Source organism: Mirounga angustirostris, unplaced genomic scaffold (assembly GCF_029215605.1).
Source record: "Mirounga angustirostris isolate CCGP_5_RB_7025 unplaced genomic scaffold, mMirAng1.0.hap1 SCAF_5, whole genome shotgun sequence".
In the NCBI taxonomy this organism is placed as follows: Eukaryota; Metazoa; Chordata; class Mammalia; order Carnivora; family Phocidae; genus Mirounga; species Mirounga angustirostris.
Window position 1 is genome coordinate 164,323,374 of NW_026991713.1, and position 16,642 is coordinate 164,340,015.

General features: G+C 55.8%; 2 protein-coding genes across 6 annotated transcripts; both read left to right on the forward strand.

The window, feature by feature from the left end:
- The first annotated feature begins 3,503 nt into the window (after nt 1-3,503).
- ARMC5 (armadillo repeat containing 5) lies at nt 3,504-9,570 on the forward strand. Of its 4 annotated transcripts, none has more exons than XM_045875415.3 (6): nt 3,504-4,132; nt 5,654-5,761; nt 5,861-6,647; nt 7,175-7,680; nt 8,263-8,395; nt 8,483-9,570. In XM_045875415.3, exons 1-6 carry the CDS (start codon nt 3,655-3,657, stop codon nt 9,300-9,302), a joined length of 2,832 nt encoding a protein of 943 aa, XP_045731371.1. In that variant the 5' UTR covers nt 3,504-3,654; the 3' UTR covers nt 9,303-9,570. The 4 variants fall into 4 exon arrangements, with proteins under 4 accessions (XP_045731371.1, XP_064449091.1, XP_064449092.1 ...); XM_064593021.1 differs by having other exon boundaries at nt 3,999-4,132; nt 5,534-5,761; XM_064593022.1 differs by lacking the exon at nt 3,504-4,132 and adding an exon at nt 4,158-4,389.
- A 1,549-nt stretch (nt 9,571-11,119) lies between these two features.
- On the forward strand, nt 11,120-16,618 carry TGFB1I1 (transforming growth factor beta 1 induced transcript 1). 2 transcript variants are annotated; one of them, XM_045875418.3, is made up of 11 exons: nt 11,120-11,268; nt 12,555-12,670; nt 12,796-12,848; nt 12,951-13,093; nt 13,250-13,337; nt 13,454-13,568; nt 13,671-13,865; nt 14,789-14,962; nt 15,185-15,266; nt 15,560-15,708; nt 15,946-16,618. In XM_045875418.3, exons 1-11 carry the CDS (start codon nt 11,256-11,258, stop codon nt 16,210-16,212), a joined length of 1,395 nt encoding a protein of 464 aa, XP_045731374.1. In that variant the 5' UTR covers nt 11,120-11,255; the 3' UTR covers nt 16,213-16,618. The 2 variants fall into 2 exon arrangements, with proteins under 2 accessions (XP_045731374.1, XP_045731375.1); XM_045875419.3 differs by lacking the exon at nt 11,120-11,268 and adding an exon at nt 11,557-11,712.
- The last annotated feature ends 24 nt before the right edge of the window (nt 16,619-16,642 follow it).

Consider the following 16,642-nt stretch of genomic DNA (forward strand, 5'->3'; position numbering starts at 1 on the left):
TGAATCTTTTTTTAAAAAATATTTATTTATTTTAGAAGGGCGGGGGAGGGACAGTGGGAAAGTGAAAGAGAAGCTCAAGCTGACTCCCCGCTGAATGCAGAGCCCAATGTGGGTCTCCATCTCACGACCTGGAGATCAGACCTGAGTCAGAACCAAGAGCTGGACACTTAACTGACTGAGCCACCAAGGCACCCCAACTTTAATCTTTTTAGAATTATAAAAGTATTACACACACTTATAAAAGAATTAAACATAACCTAAAGGAGAAGATAAGAGATTTACAAGAACATAACAATTTGAGAGATGGAGCCTAGGGATACTTGCCTTTATGTGAGAAATTAGCTTCCAGTTCACTGAAAGGGACTTTGCAAACAAATTTCCTCCCATGGCCAACTCTGCCACGTACCTAATATTCATATACAATTAAAGATTTTGTAGCATACATAATAGAGCTTTTAAGAAGGCAAGACCCAACACAGGTAAGCAGTATAAACACAACCCTATCATAACAACTATTTACTGAGTGCCAACTATGTATGTGCTGGGGACTCAGGCTTCCAACTCAGACCCTAGCTTGTGCTCTTTGAACTGCCATTGATGGGGAACATAGCTAGAATCCTTCCCTTTATCAATGACCCCATGCCCAGGGGCATTTGTTGCTCCCAGCTTGAGGAGACAGGTAGTATTAATCAGATGTCACCTCAGTGAAGCCTCTCAGGCTTGGTCCTGGTGAAGCCTTTTCTCCACTGCCAGGATTGTGCACTCCGTGTTGTTACTGGTCCTGAGTCCATCTCCTTCATGACACCAAGCTACCCCAGGATCTAGGCTGCTTGCTCATTTCTGTAACTTTATGGAGGAGCTAGTACATGAGCTGGCATGATGCTTTTCTTGACTGACACCACCAGTGAAAAGGTCCAGACTTGAAGGAGATAGGAGAGCTGAGGTTTATAGTCACCCCTTTGACCGAGGTGTATCATGTACATGATCCCATGGAATCCTCAACACAATGTTGTGAGGTAGCCATCATCATTCCTGTATTACAGATGAAGAAACTGAAGATCAGAAGAGGTAGACCTGTCCAAGGTCACATAGCTAGGAAAAGATAGACCTGGACATTCTGCTAGAAGCTGAGAGAGGGGTTGCTGCACATTCCTTTCCTTTACCCCTATTCTACCTGAGTACAATTCTAGATGTAGCAAACCTGATAAAAGGCAAAATTTGGGGATAGGGTTCTACATGCTTGGGGCTAATGGTGGAAGGATGGTTGTACAGGGGTGGGCATGAAGCCTCCTCCAACCTCAAAAAGACTAGTCTGTGCGTCTCCCAGGAACACAGGCAGCTATGGGAAGGAAAAAGAAGTCCCTCGTAGCTTGGACTCTGTTCTGGGCATAGATTAGGTAGTGCTTTAGGAAGCCTCCCTCTGGTTTCTATAAGTTTTACCAATAAAAGTGCATTTATTTAGGCAGCTCTCTCCAATGTCCAGGCAAAAGAGCCACGTTTAGTCCTCAATGTGAACTTTATGAGATGCACAAGTGAACCTTTACTTTTTCTCTGTTGAGGGATCCGAAAAAGGATCTGGGGAACCCACAAGGGAAGGGACTAGAGAAGGGATAGGGGCAGATGACAAACCTTGGGCCTTTTGCCCCTGCCTAGAAATGTCACAATGCATGAACTCAACAGACAGGTCTCCTGGTCCTTTGCTTTGGCTCTGGGCCCTACCAGCCCTAGCTTTACTCCATAAAGACTTCTCTTTCACAGGGGTCATATACCCCAGAGTTCACATAGTGGTCCCAAGTACAAATTCTTTGGTCCTTCTGCCAGAACACAGCCTTATGATCCCTTCTGGAGGTTAGGTACCCCCCACCAGCTGTGTTCCTCACAGGGGTGTCTGACATCTGGTCCCATTCCTCTGGGACGAGGCAGCTGTTGTTCTTGGAATGATTAATCCCATCATTCCTTAGGCCCGTGAAGGGATCTGGTTAGCAGCTGCCAAAGGTGTCCTACATCTGGAAGCAGCTGGGCCAGTATGGGATAGCTCCTACCATCCAAAACCCTCCCTCCAGCTGGAGTTCTGTCTCTGGGGCCTCAAAAAACAGGGTTAAACCTTCTTTTGGGGGAAGGCTCTACTGTTCTAATTCTTCCAGCCTGGGTTTCCTTGATTCAGTCCATGAATCAACAGCCTCAGAGGAGCAGAAAGGAGATTTGCTTAAAGATACTCAGGCTCCTTGAGGACTGGACCAAATTAGAACTGAAGTTTGGGCTGAAACTGAAGCCAGGGATATTGGCAGCAACTGCCGCCCTGGCACGTCTCTTGGTGCTGGCCGAAGTTGGAGCTGCTGGCAAATGCCACATTGCAGACAGATATAGAGCTTCTCACCACTGTGGGCCACATGGTGGATGAGCAGGTGAGAACTCTGGCTGAAGCTCTTGCCACACTCACTGCAAGTGTAAGGCTTCTGGCTTGTGTGAGTATGTTGGTGCTGCAGCAGATCTGAACTGTCTACAAAACTTGCTGCAACTGGAGCATTTATAGGGCATCTTGCCTGTGTGCGAGCATTGGCGTTTAAGGAGCTTGGAGCTGGGGTAGAAGGTTTTGCCACATTCTGAGCAGGCATAGAGTTGTTCACCCAAGTGGATGCACTGGTGCTCAATGAATTGGGCGTGCTCACTAAAGCCACGGCCACGCTAAGTCGTTCTTCATTAGAGGCTTCTTCCCTGGTCCAGACCCTGACCTACATGGTATTTCAGGACCAGCAGCATTTCCCAGGAGGCCGGCTGTCGCATACACAGGAGGGCCGCTCAGGTGGAACAACTCCCCTAAGGAGGGAGGAGCTCTGGGACCCCCGGGATCCTATGTCCGATTCCCCTGCCACTTCTGGCGATGTCGACTACATCGCAGTGAAGACCTGTTTCCTAAGAACCAGCCACTCAGTTCACAAGCTGAGGCTGACCAGGAGACATTCCGGACCCAAGGGGGGTGGGGGAGAGGGGTTCAGCACCGGAACCGGAAATGTCCACTAGCCCGTGCCGCTCTAGGAAGTGGCAGGGAACGGTCTCGGTAGGTTTAACCCTCTCATTCACTTAACTGAGCAAGAGCTCACCATCAGTGGCCGCTGTCAGGAACTTGATACTTTGGGCCTGGCTCGCGATCCTGAGTCCGTCAGCGCGGATTTCGGTGCCCGGGCCATCACTGTGGGGCAGGGAAGCGAGCTGGAAGGAAAAGGCAGTCGCTGTCGTGAACACGCGGGGGGGGGGGGGTGGAGTAGCCACGCCACCGGGAGCAGCACGGTACTGAGACTCCATGGTCGGATGTCTGAGTTCTCCAAAGGAACCAGTCCACTGCGAGGCCCCGGAGAGTTTCTCCTCCGACTTAAGCCAGGCGTGCTAAGCAAGGCGCAGACTACAGATCCCAGCATGCACCACACGCGCCTCTTGGGTTCGCACAACGATTAGATAACCACTACTCTCTACGTGCCTTCTGCGACTGCCCAGAGTACCGGGATTGAGAACTACAACTTCCAACTTGCAAAATAACTGCGGCGGCGCTACTTAAAAAGCGTCAGAGAGGAGGTGCCTGGCCACGCCCCTCTCTTCCAGTTCCGCTCCCTTGGAGGAGCGGCGAGGAGGGGGGCGGAGCCTTAGGCTTGAGCCAAGATGGCGGCTGCGAAACCCACCCTCACGGACTCGCTCTCGTTCTGCCTCGCGCAGCTCACGGCGGCGGCCGGGGAGGGTCTACGTGGGGGAAAGGACACAGCTACCAACGAGACACCCTTGGGCCGTGCGCTCTTAGCCCTCCGCACGCGCCACGTCAAGGCTGCAGGGGGAATCGAGCGCTTCCGGGCGCGCGGCGGGCTCCGCCCCCTTCTCGCGCTGCTACGGCGAGCGGCTGCAGTGGGTCCCGCCCCGTCCCAGGCTGGCCCCAGCTCCGCCCCCTCGTCCGTCGAGTCAGCGACTTTTGCTGGCCCCGCCCCCTCGCCGGGCCCTGCCCCCTCCGCTGCGTCGTCGTCGGCGCCCTCGCCGCCAGCGCGCCTGCGCAAGACTCTGGACTTGGCGCTCAGCATCCTAGCCAACTGCTGTACGGAAGGGGCGTGCCGGGCTGAAGTGCGCAGACTCGGAGGCATTCTCCCTTTGGGTAAGTGCTCCGCCCTCATTTCCTAGAAGGATTCCACGCGCCCGGGAACTTCTGTTTCTGGGCCTGGGCGGAGTTTTGAGTTCTTTTGTGTTGTAGCCTGAAAGAACATGCCTTCTGACCGCGCAACACCCATAAAGCCCTCAAGCCTTCTTTATCTACACCCGAACCTGATCAGATAATTCAGCCATGACCTGCGTATTGGTTGTTTCCTCGAGTTTGGGCCAGTGGAGACCAAAGGCTTAAATGGTGACTTCTAGGTGATTCTTACTCTCCATTTATGAGGTTCATAGCAGACACTCAATGCCTAGTGGGTGGCCCTGCACAGGGCTACCATTTGACGAACTTGGGTCAGAAGGTGTAATGGTTCTCTGCAGTGAGAAATGGAATAATAGCTACCTCGCAAAATTGAGGTAGGGAGAAAATGAAATACAAGTAGAGAACGCAGATATTCTAAGCATGGACTGGCTACTTTGAGTCATTAAAAACTAATACAATAAGAAGAAATCCTAACGGAAGATAACAAGCGGGGCGCCTGGGTGGTTCAGTCGGTCGACCTTCGGCTCAGGTCATGATCCCAGGGTCCTGGGATGGAGCCCCGCGTCGGGTCCCTGCTCGGCGGGGGGCTCTGCTTCCCCCTGTCCTTCGGCCTGCTGCTCCGCCTGCTTGTTCTCTCTGTGTCAAGTAAATAAAATCTTAAAAAAAAAAAAAAAGATAGCAAGCTTTTCTGTTTACCAGCTAAGTTGGCGCCTCTTAGTGGCAATGTTGGGAATATAGTTCATACACTGCCGCCTGTTAGGAAATTGTGCCAATTTTGATAAAATCTTAATTTTTTGGATAAAACGAAACTTTAACATATTTTAAACTTGTATAAAATGCATCTGGACCATAACATGTTTGACAAGAGACCTGGTACATTAATAAGTCCTCAATAAATTACAGGTTTTGTTATTAGCATATGACCCTTGTCATTCAGTCACTATTCTACATTTTAAATATCTCCTGAATCCATCCCCACTTATCCTTCTCCCCTCATGTGCCCAGGGACTGGTGCCCATGTGTGGGGCTGGGCTGGTAGCTTTGTTTAAGCCACTGTCCTTTCTCACCTTAACAATGGGGACAGCCTCCTGGCTGCTCCCCCTGCCTTATTCTTTTCCTCCATAACCTGTTTCCCTCCATGGCTACCAGATTGTATCACAGCATTCCTATTCTTAAAATCTTGTGTGGTTCCCGGTGCCCTCATATTCAAGTCCTGTCTGATCCCTTGGCCTGACATTTGAGGCCCAGCACAGACATTGGATCTCATTTCTGGGCCTTTGCAAAGGCTGCTTCCAAACCTGAAATGCCCTGTAACACCCCCATCCACCATCTTTCTAACAAATACCTATCTATTTAACCTTTCAGACCCATTAAGTGTTAGCCTCTCTGGAGGCCGTCCCTGACCCTCTCGGGTCACATTCTTGAGGTCATTAATGAGAGAGACAAGAAGGAGTAGGACCCTCAAGAGGCCGAATTCTCTTGCAGTGACTATTCTTCAGTGTGTGAAGACAGACAGCATCCAGAACCGAACAGCCCGTGCTCTGGGGAACTTAGCCATGGAACCTGAGAGCTGTGGGGACATCCATTCTGCTGGTGAGAAGGCTATGAGTGTGGAGTTAGCTAGGGCTTGGCGGTGGGAGAGGGGCTTGGGTATCTCCTTGCTCACTCTTTGTCCTCCTCTTCCCTCTCCAGGTGCTGTCCCCTTGCTCGTTGAGAACCTGACAGCCTGCCAGGACTCACAGTGCCTGCAGAGTGTGGTGCGCGCGCTCCGCAACCTGGCCGACTCACCCCAGCACCGCCTGGCCCTGGCACAGCAGGGAGCAGTGCGCCCTCTGGCTGAGCTTCTGGCCGCTGCCCCAGACCCTGCGCTGACCTTGGCCCTAGTTCGGGCACTCTTGGAGCTGAGTCGAGGCTGCTCCCGGGCCTGTGCTGAGCAGCTGAGTCTGGGTGGGGGACTAGGACCACTGGTCAGTTTGGCCTCCCACCCCAAAAAGGCAGTACGAGAGGCAACTATCCTGATCCTTGCCAACCTGTGTGCCCAAGGCCTTGTCCGGCCTGCACTGGGCAATGCTGGTGGTGTGGACGTACTACTGGGTGAGCTCCGGCGGCGCAGGGGGCCCAGTGGGGCTGGCCCAGCCTCCCAGCAGCCCCTGGTGCGGGCTGTGTGCCTGCTGTGCCGGGAGGCCATCAACCGGGCCCGGCTGCGGGACGCGGGTGGTTTGGAGCTGTTGATGGGTCTGCTACGGGACCCTCGTGCCAGTGCCTGGCACCCTCGTGTCGTGGCTGCCCTTGTGGGCTTCCTCTACGATACTGGAGCCCTGGGCCGGCTACAGGCTCTGGGACTTGTACCTCTCTTGGCTGGACAGCTGTGTGGTGATGCTGGTGATGAGGAAGAAGAGGGAAGAGAAGCTGCTTCTTGGGACTTTCCTGAGGAGCGGACCCCTGACCGGGCAGAGGCCGGAAGCTTCCGAAGCCTAAGGTGAGTGCCCACCTGATTGCTGTGGATTGAGGGCTCTGGCTGTCTTCACTCCCCTCATCCCCCACTCTGTCTCAGTAGGACTCTTACTGACTCTGATCGATTCCTCGTTCTCCCCGGACAAGACCCCTTTCTAGTCACCATTAAACACATGTCCTCTCTTCCTGGGTCTGCCTTTGGCCTTGCCTCTGCCCCAGCACCTCTGAACTTTGGGACCCAGACAGGTTCACTGGGCCTTTTTTATTTTGTTGTCTGTTTGCCCCTCACTAGAATATAAATTCTAGGAGGATGGGGACTTTAGTTTTGTTCATTGTCTGTGCCTAGTACCTAATACTGGGCTTGGCACATAATAGGCATCAGTAATTGCTAAATGAGTTGGGGTTTTTTTTTCCCCATTTCTCTTTCTCCCCTTCCTCCCCTCGGCCCCACCTCCTCTTCCCGGCTTCAGTCACTCTTTTTGCATGACAGCTCTTGCGGCCCTGCTCCTTTACCGTGGCTGTGGGTTCAGTCTCTCCTTTCTCCCTCTGCAGGTCGTGGCTGATCTCGGAGGGCTATGCCGCAGGCCCAGGAGACATCTCCCCTGACTGGTCCCCTGAGCGATGTCCCCTGACTCCACCACCACCCGAGCCAGCTGAGCTAACCAGCTCCGCCCTGGGTCCCACCTCACTGCGGACGCCCCGCACGCTGCGCACACCTGGCCGCAGCCCTGCTGCCGCCTCCGAGGAGCCTTGGGGCCGCGAGGGGCCAGCGCTGCTGCTCCTGTCTCGATTCTCCCAGGCTCCTGACCCAAGCGGGGCATTGGTGACCGGCCCGGCCCTGTGTGGCCTGCTGGCCTATGTGACGGGCTCGCCAGGCCCACCGAGCCCCCGCGCGCTGCGCATCCTGGCACGCCTTACCTGCAACCCTGCCTGTCTCGAGGCCTTCGTGCGCAGCTATGGTGCTGCACTGCTGCGCGCCTGGCTCGTGTTAGGCGTTGCCCCGGATGACTGGCCCTCACTGCGTGCCCGGCCGGCTCGGCGCCAGCACCGGGAGCTGGGTGTGTCTCCCATAAGAGGCCCCGTCCCCCTCTAGTTCTGGACCAAGAACCTCACCGTGCTGCTCACGGTTCTCACTGCCCTCTCCAGCCTACCGTCCAACTTCAGTCACCACGTGGGAGGAGGAGAGGGACTCCCAGGATGCCAAGTTCTGCCCCATCCTCTGCCCAAGTCTTTGGGCCTAGATACCCCAACACCAGGCTTGGCCCCAACAACTTAGAATCATGCTTGTCTGTATTTCTTTACCCAGTCTGCTCTTTCTTTACCCAGTTCTGCATTGTCCTGACTGCCTTCCCACTGGGCACACTGACTTGGAAACCCACGGCTCAGGCCCCATGTCTTCCCAGGCCCCCCCACTACTCCCAACACGGCCAGGAACTGCCCTATCTTCTGTGTTCTGACTGCACTCCCTGACCATCACACTTTGTTATTGTCCTTGACCTCCCATTTCCTAGCATCTGGACCCTTTCCCTCTAGGGCCTGTAGTCATCCCCTCTTCCGTGCCCTGAGGTTTTTGCTTCCTTTCAGGGACCCAGAGTTGGGACATCAACTCCCAACCTGACCTGCTGTGTCCGTCTCTGCAGGTGAGATGTTGCTGCAGAACCTGACCGTGCAGGCTGAATCACCCTTTGGCGTGGGCGCCCTCACTCACCTGCTGCTCTCTGGAAGCCCTGAGGACCGTGTGGCCTGTGCACTGACCCTGCCCTTCATCTGTCGGTGAGGGGGATGTGGGTGTCTCACAGGGGTCAGGGGGGCAAGGTTGCTATTCCGCAGTGTCATCCTTTTTCACTTTTCTTCCCAAAGGAAGCCCTCTCTGTGGCGCCGGCTACTTCTGGACCAGGGCGGCCTCCGTCTCCTCCTCTCAGCACTAACTCGGCCAGCTCCACATCCACTCTTCCTCTTCTTTGCTGCCGACTCCCTTTCCTGCCTCCAAGGCCTGGTGTCTCCCACTGTGATCCCAGTCCTTCCACCTCCAATCCCCTTGGACCTAGATTCCCCATCCCCTTGCCTCTATGAACGTCTGCTGGGCCCAGCCCCCATCCCAGCCCCTGACCTGCACTTCCTACTGGACTCAGGCCTACGGCTCCCTGCCCAGCGAGCTGCCTCAGCTACTGCCTCGCCTTTCTTCCGGGCTCTGCTAGCTGGCAGCTTTGCCGAAGCCCAGATGGACCTGGTGCCACTTCGAGGCCTGTCACCCAGCGCAGCCTGGCCTATCCTGCATCACTTGCATGGCTGCCGGGGCTGTGGGGCTGCCCTGAGGCCCATTCCCCCACCAGGCCAGCCCCTGCTGGGCTCAGAGGCTGAGGAGGCACTGGAGGCCGCTGGCCGTTTCTTGCTGCCTGGGCTGGAGGAGGAGCTAGAAGAGGCTGTGGGCCATATCCACCTGGGACCCCATGGTGGCCCAGAGTCAGTGAGTGAGGTATTCCGCCTGGGCCGGCCCCGGTTGGTTGCTCATTGTGCCCGCTGGACCCTGGGGCCAGGGCAGTGCCCGCGGAAACGGGCCTTGGCCTTAGTGGGGCTTGTGGAGGCAGCAGGAGAGGAGGCAGGGCCCCTGACTGAGGCTTTACTGGCTGTGGTCATGGGGGTTGAATTGGGGGCCAAGGGTTCCAGCTTAGACTGTTGATGTTCCCTGGGAGGGGATCCAAGGATGAGTTGGCTGTGACGGAGGACTCCCTCAGAGCAGCATGAGAGGAGGCTGAGCAGAAGTCACCATCAAGGATTGATGAGAGAATGGAACTATACCCCAAGGTGATGGTCTGAAGATGCAGGAGTGAGAAGCCAAGGCCGCGGTTGTAGTATGGAGCCCTCAGATGGAGAACAGCCCAGGGCCCCAGGCAACCTGGCCTGGCCCAGCCTTCCAGAGCTGAGATTAAAAACTTTGGAGTTGGATACTCCTATTGTGTGGTGTCTCTGCTTACTTTCCTGTGGGACTCCCCCCCCCCCCCCCCCAATCAACCAGCGTCTTGTTCAGGTTGCTGTATCTCAATATAGGCCACCCCTGGCATGTAGCAGTTTACTAAGTAAGTTCCTGGAGTCCTGGGGTAGAATAGAGTACTGGGAGGAGCCTGCTTCCTGCTCATGCAACTTCATTGCTCAGACAAATACCCAGCTAGACATACAGACTTTGGTCAGGGATGAAGGGGCTGGGCTGAGGGAATGCAGTAAGTGTGGGGCTGTATGTCCAAGGCCTTGGCATTACTGTTTCCTGAGTGTCTTTCACTCATCTTGGGCTTTCAGTCTCTGGGTCTGTTTTCATCTCTTGGGCCACTTATGTATCCTTCTGCTATTAGCCTGAGGGAAGCCCTGCTGTGTTCCTGGAGTCCCTGAGGCAGGCCCTGTTTTAGTTTTGCTCAGAGATAGCCAGAGCCCCGGGGTGCATTCAGGTGAGGGAAGGGCTTATGTTGCGCTATGATCTCTCAAGGCAGGGTCTATCACCTGGATCCCAGATCACTAACCACTCGGGTGGCAGCCTGACTGAGGAGCGTGCCTGGACTGGGCCTGCCTGTTAGCCTCCGGGGAGCTAAGGTTGACACTTGCTATCTGTGCCTCTGTGTCCAGTTCTGTGTTCTCAGGCTTTGCATTAGAACCACCCAGAGAGCTTTTAAAAATGTTGATGTCTAGGTACTTTCTCACTGAATTGGCTGAGGGGAGGATGCCCTGGGCGTCAGTATTTTTAAAAAGCTCTCCAGGTCAGTTTAATTTGCCCCAGGGTTGAAGCCCACAGCCCAGTACTCATGTCTGGACTGAGGGCTGGGTGGAGACCCACAGTCCGGGGGCCGCAACACTGTTGTGTCTGTCCACACTCATCTCTAAGTGTTCATTTCCACGGTCTCAGTCCAGGGAAGACCTCTTGTCCCTTTTGTGACTGGAGTCTGTGTCTTGCTTGTCTATGTTCACCAGTATCTTGGGAAAGGGCTCTTTTGGAACAGGTCTGGGGTGCCTCGGTGTTGGGGAAGGGCTTTGTCTTGAAGGCTGGCTGTGGTCTGGCTCCCTGGGAATGTCTTCCCTGAGTCTGCATGGGGTTTGGGCCTGGGTTCAGTTTACCTGTGTCTTCTGAACCTGTTGTCTGATCCTTAGACCCATCACTCCTGCCCTAAACCCCCAAATTCTGTCTGGAGCAAGTCTCTCAGGAATGGCCTCAGTGGACAGGGCTCTGTATAGGACCCAGGGTGCTAGCTTCGGGAGGTGTCTGCTTGAGGTCCTCAGTCTGTGTCTAAGAGTCTCACTGAGCAGAGGATCCCGAGCTGGATCTGGGAGAGCCACTTCTCTGACTTTGGCTCTGGCCGCCTGGGCTCCCGGCAGCTGAGGCCAAGGCTGGGGTGTGGCTGCCTCCGCGGCAGACAGGCGGGCTGGGCCTGGGTGGGCCGTGGCCCTCCCTCCCTTACACGCCCCCATCCCGAGTTCTCCCGTTCTTTGCACCCCCGCCCCCCCCCCCCCAAGCCCCATCCCAGTGGGTCCCGGCTTCCTTACATGGTCACGGCCGGGCCTCCAACTCCCGGACGTCCCCCCCGCCCCCCGCCCCCACCGGACACAGCCCCCGCCCTGCTCGCCCCGCGCGGTGCGCCCGCGCCCCGCCATGGAGGACCTGGGTGAGTGGGGCTCGAGTCCCCTTTTCCCCAGCTCCTCACCGCCATCTGGACCCGCTTCCCCATGCTGGAAACCCCTCGCACTCCCCGCATCTTCCCATCCCCGCCTCCTGTCTTCTTGATTCTGGTCTCTGCCCGCGCCTCCTTTCCGACTCCACGTCCCCCTTCCTGTCTCTCCCTTCCTGCCTTTTCCTGGACTGGCCGCTCCCTCCCTTCTTCCCTCGCTCAGCTCCTCCATCACTAGCTGCCGACGGATGGGCAGGGAGGTGCAGCGCCCGCCAGTGGGCGCCTCGGCTCAGGGGCGCTGGGAAAGGAGGGGTTAAAGGGGTCTGGGGTCCGGGCACTGGGAAAGTAGACAGGAAGGGAGAATATGACATCAAATTCTGGAGAAGAGAACAGGCCCGTCTCAGGGTTTGGGAAGAAAATAATTAAGGACCCCTAAATATGGTAGGGGTCGGGCCTTTGGGGGGCACAAAGAGAATAGATGAGTGCCAAGACGCCAGGGAGAGGTTAAGGGTCCCACTATGGTACTCAGAGATGAGTAAAGGAGCAGGGACTTCTAGGTTCTGGGAAGGAAAGGGTTTAAAGGATCTAGATATGGGGAAGGGAGGTGGGGGGGGTGTCTTGGTGGAGGAAGGAGGACCCGGGCATCTCCTCCTTCTGGTCTGTTGGAAACGGATGGAAGGCTGTGCTCTCCATGCGAGAGAAGGGGTTCAGGCACCCTGCGATAGGGGGTGCTGCTCAGCAGGGGTAACCGGCTCTGTGGAAAATAAGCCAATCAGAATGCAGGTCCCAGCAGACCTGCCAATGAGGAGAATAGGGTGGGACCCAGTGCCTGGAGATGCGCCAGGGCTGGGCGGGCCTGTTTAGGTCCAGGAGGGGGGCAGGAATTAGTGGGCAGAAAGAGCACCCAGTCAGAAAGTTGGGTGCCAGGCATACAGCCAGTTGAGCAATTTGGGGTGAAGCCAAATTTGGCTTGAGTAAAGAGTCAATTTTGACTGCATTAGGGAAGATGCAGAGAATAAAAGAATCAGGCAGCTTTTGTGCATGACTCCCAAGATGAGCCATTTGGGATGTTTTGGTCATAAATATTCCTTGCTGCCCTTCTCCTTCTCTGCCTTGGTCTGACCTGTGTTTCTGTCTGACTCCTGACCTCTGCTCTTAATACTGGCTTCTGTCCTCCTTAACTACTGCCTACTTGGAACCCTTATCCTCTAACCTCTTAAGGCCCTGTCTCTGCTCTAACCTTAACCTCTCAACTTCTCATCCTGACGGCCTCTTGCCTGCAGATGCCCTGCTCTCCGACCTGGAGACCACCACCTCACACATGCCAAGGTCAGGGGTTCCAAAAGAGCGGTCCCCAGAGCCTCTCACAGGTCCCCTGCCCTATGGCCACCAGCCACAGGTGAGATCAAATACTAGGGACTGGAGCATAACTAGGGCCAAGCTTGGCTAGGGCTAGGGGAATCTGGGCTTGAGAGGGGCAAAGTACAGGCCTATCAACCCACACTTGTGTCCTTCTCTCTGTAGACAGGGTCTGGGGAGTCTTCAGGAGCCTCTGGGGACAAGGACCATCTGTACAGGTGAGGGGCCTGGGAACTGGGGGATGGTGAAGGCAATTGAGACGCAGGTAGGGAGGCTTGGCTTCCCCACCCCTGAACACAGACTCCCACCATGTTTTCCAGTACGGTTTGCAAGCCTCGGTCCCCAAAGCCTGCGGCCCCTGCAGCCCCTCCATTCTCCTCTTCCAGCGGTGTCTTGGGCACAGGGCTCTGTGAGCTAGACCGGTTGCTTCAGGAACTTAATGCTACCCAGTTCAACATCACAGGTACCAGGTTACGGAGACCAGGATGGGGACAGGGCAGGGAAGGGCAGAGACTGAGGGGTATACTCTTCGCAGAGTAGCAGCTAAAGGAACACAAGCCTTAAGTGGGAGAGGGTGGAGTATGGTCCCATGTCCAGTGCCCTTCTTTCCTCTCTGCAGATGAAATAATGTCTCAGTTCCCATCAAGCAAGGAGACTGCAGGGGAACAGAAGGAGGACCAATCTGAGGACAAGAAAAGGCCCAGCCTGTGAGTTTGACATAGTTGGCAGAGCTGGGAGAGACGTGATGGATACCTGAGTTACTGGAGGATAGCATTCAGTACTCTGGGGGGCTCTGAGCTGACACAAATTGTGTTCTTCACAGCCCTCCCAGCCCATCCCCTGTTCTCCCAAAGCCTTCAGCAACCTCAGCCACCCTGGAGTTGGACAGACTGATGGCTTCGCTGTCTGACTTCCGTGTCCAAAACCACGTGAATCAGGTGGGGTGTGGGCCAGTGTAGATTTGTGGCTTCCCAACCCCTTTTAGAACCTTCCACATCTGCTGCCTTGCTGACTCAACTCTCATGTCCTCCTTGCTGCAGCTTCCAGCCTCTGGGCCAACCCAGCCACCAGTGCCAAGCTCTGTGAATGAGGGCTCCCCATCCTCACCAGGGCCGGCTAGCAAGGGCAGCCTCGACACCATGCTGGGGCTGCTGCAGTCCGATCTCAGCCGCCGTGGTGTTCCCACCCAGACCAAGGGTCTCTGCGGCTCCTGCAATAAACCTATTGCTGGGCAAGTAAGTGGAGCGCTGTGAGTAGGGATGGAGAGACCCATGGACCCAGCCTTTCTGACAGCCAGACTTCGTGCTGTTCCCTTTTAATAAATGACGCTGGGAAGTGGGTATTACCATTGTTCATATTTTACAAATGAGGAGACTAAAGCTCTGAGCCACACAGCACATAAGTGGCGGGATGAGACTCCCAACCCAGTTACCATTGATTGCAGTTCTACGGTGTACAGGCACCGTATTAGCTCCTTTACACACCTCCATCTCAGTCTTCACAAAAGTCTTGCTGGTGCCACCTACCATCTCTCAGGCACCAACAAAGACTGTTTCTCCTCCACCAGCATCTGGTTTGCGAGCTCTGGTTCTTGGCTTATTGACTGAGTAGATATTATTGATAACACCTGTGCCCAGTGGTTGACCTAGATCCTCTTGCTATATTTAGTGCCCTGCTTCCATCCCCAAATTTCCAATCTTAGCAAAGCAGGGTGGCATTATGACTCTTGTGGGCCCTAGGCATGTTCATCTTCATGGGCCCCTTCCTCCATTTAAAAAAATTTTTTTTAATTGTGTTTTATGACTGTGTTGGTGTAAAGATGAATATATTAATATTATACATTAAATCGTTTTCTTCTAGTTCATTTTTTTCTTCTGATTTTAAAAGTAATTCCAACATTTTCATGGGCTCCTAAAATTATTGAGGGCCCTAGGCCCTGTGCTGGAAGACCTGGGTTGAAATCTCTGTCACTCACAGACTGACTCGAACATTAGGTTCTTCATCCTGGCCTCTCGGGGTGGGTGCGGAGAAATGAGTGAAGGGACTCAAATGGTAAAAAGAAAAAAGAAAACTTGAAATGTGCCATGTAAATCTTAGCTCACCGGGCACATGGCAACCCGAGGTCCACTCTGACCCAGGCCTTACCCCCAACCCGCAGGTGGTGACCGCGCTGGGCCGCGCTTGGCACCCTGAGCACTTCATTTGCGGTGGCTGTTCCATGGCCCTGGGAGGCAGCAGCTTCTTTGAGAAGGACGGAGCCCCCTTCTGCCCTGAATGCTACTTTGAGCGCTTCTCTCCACGATGCGGCCTCTGCAATCAACCCATCCGACACGTGAGCCCCGCCTTTCCCACAGCCCCCGCCCAGCCATGCCCCGCCCCCTGGCCTCATCCAAGGCCCTTTGGACTCCGCCCACTCTCTCGGACTTCCAAGTCCCTCGTTAGGTCCCCAGCGCCTCAAACTCCTACTTAAACCCGCTTACATAGGTTCATGATGGGAGAGGGAGGGTGGAAGGGATGGAGGGCCACGCTGAGTGTCCCCGTTCATTCTCCGCAGAAGATGGTTACTGCCTTGGGCACCCACTGGCACCCGGAGCATTTCTGCTGCGTCAGTTGTGGGGAGCCCTTCGGAGATGAGGGTGAGAGCTTGGCTCCAGTCCTGAAAGATACCTGTCTGCGCGATATCCCGCCTCGGGCGCTGTGGTCCAGCCTCCTACAACCTCCCAAGTCTTCCGGCCCCACCCTCTCCCACACGCGGGGCCCCTCCTATCCCCTCCCGCTTGGCCCCCACCCTAGACCCGATCCCTCCCTCCCTCTCTACTGCTCATTCTGACTGCCCCTCATCTGGCCCCAGATCTTGCAAGTCTCAGATCTTGCAAGTCCTCGGTGCAGCCAGCAGCTCTTTTTCTTCCCGCTCCGTTCCCGCCCCTAGGTTTCCACGAGCGAGAGGGCCGCCCCTACTGCCGCCGGGACTTCCTGCAGCTGTTCGCCCCGCGCTGCCAGGGCTGCCAAGGCCCCATTCTGGATAACTACATCTCGGCGCTCAGCGCACTCTGGCACCCGGACTGTTTCGTCTGCAGGGTGCGCTGCTGCGGGAGGGGGTGGGGGGTGGGGGGAGGAGGGGAGCTGGGCCAACCCGGAGCCCAACGAGGAGCCTGGGGCGGGGCGATTATTCAGGTATTCGGGGCAGGGGGCTTCACGTCTGGGGCGGGGTTGTGGGCTGCGGGGTTCCCACGTTGGGTTATTAAGCTCCTAAAGCTAGTTATCTGGTGAGGGGGTTGGCGGCTGACCTGTCCTTTCGCGGCCTCCCGCCCCCAGGAATGCTTCGCGCCCTTCTCGGGAGGCAGCTTTTTTGAGCACGAGGGCCGCCCGCTGTGCGAGAACCACTTCCACGCGCGGCGTGGTTCGTTGTGCGCCACGTGTGGCCTCCCCGTGACCGGCCGTTGCGTGTCCGCCCTGGGCCGCCGCTTCCACCCAGACCACTTCACCTGCACCTTCTGCCTGCGCCCACTCACCAAGGGCTCCTTCCAGGAGCGCGCGGGCAAGCCCTACTGCCAGCCCTGCTTCGTCAAGCTCTTCGGCTAATCACCTGCGAGAGCCCAAGGCCCCAGTGACCCCACCCTTCCCCAAAAGACGTGCTCTCCAGACCCCAGGGCCTTGCTCTTTGAGCCTGGGGGTCTCTCCCCAGCCCACCCTGTGAGGCCCCACCCACTGGAGAGACCCGCCCCTGAGGTACTCTACTCTTGAGGTCTCCATGGTCAAATTCAGAAAAGGTCCGGCCAATTTCAAGACCACACGGGTGGGTCGTACACTGTAAAGCAACCCCGCCTGAGGTCTTCACTTTATCCCCACCCTTGAGGGAGGCCCCTGACTGGAGGTGGGCCCTTGCAATTCCGCCTACTCAGAGGACAGGCCAGGACAGACCTGCTCCCCTCTCCCTCACTGTTCTGTGCACTTTTTTTGTACCCACATAAAAACACATGGCACATCATGCTGGTGCGGTGTCTCTGAGTGC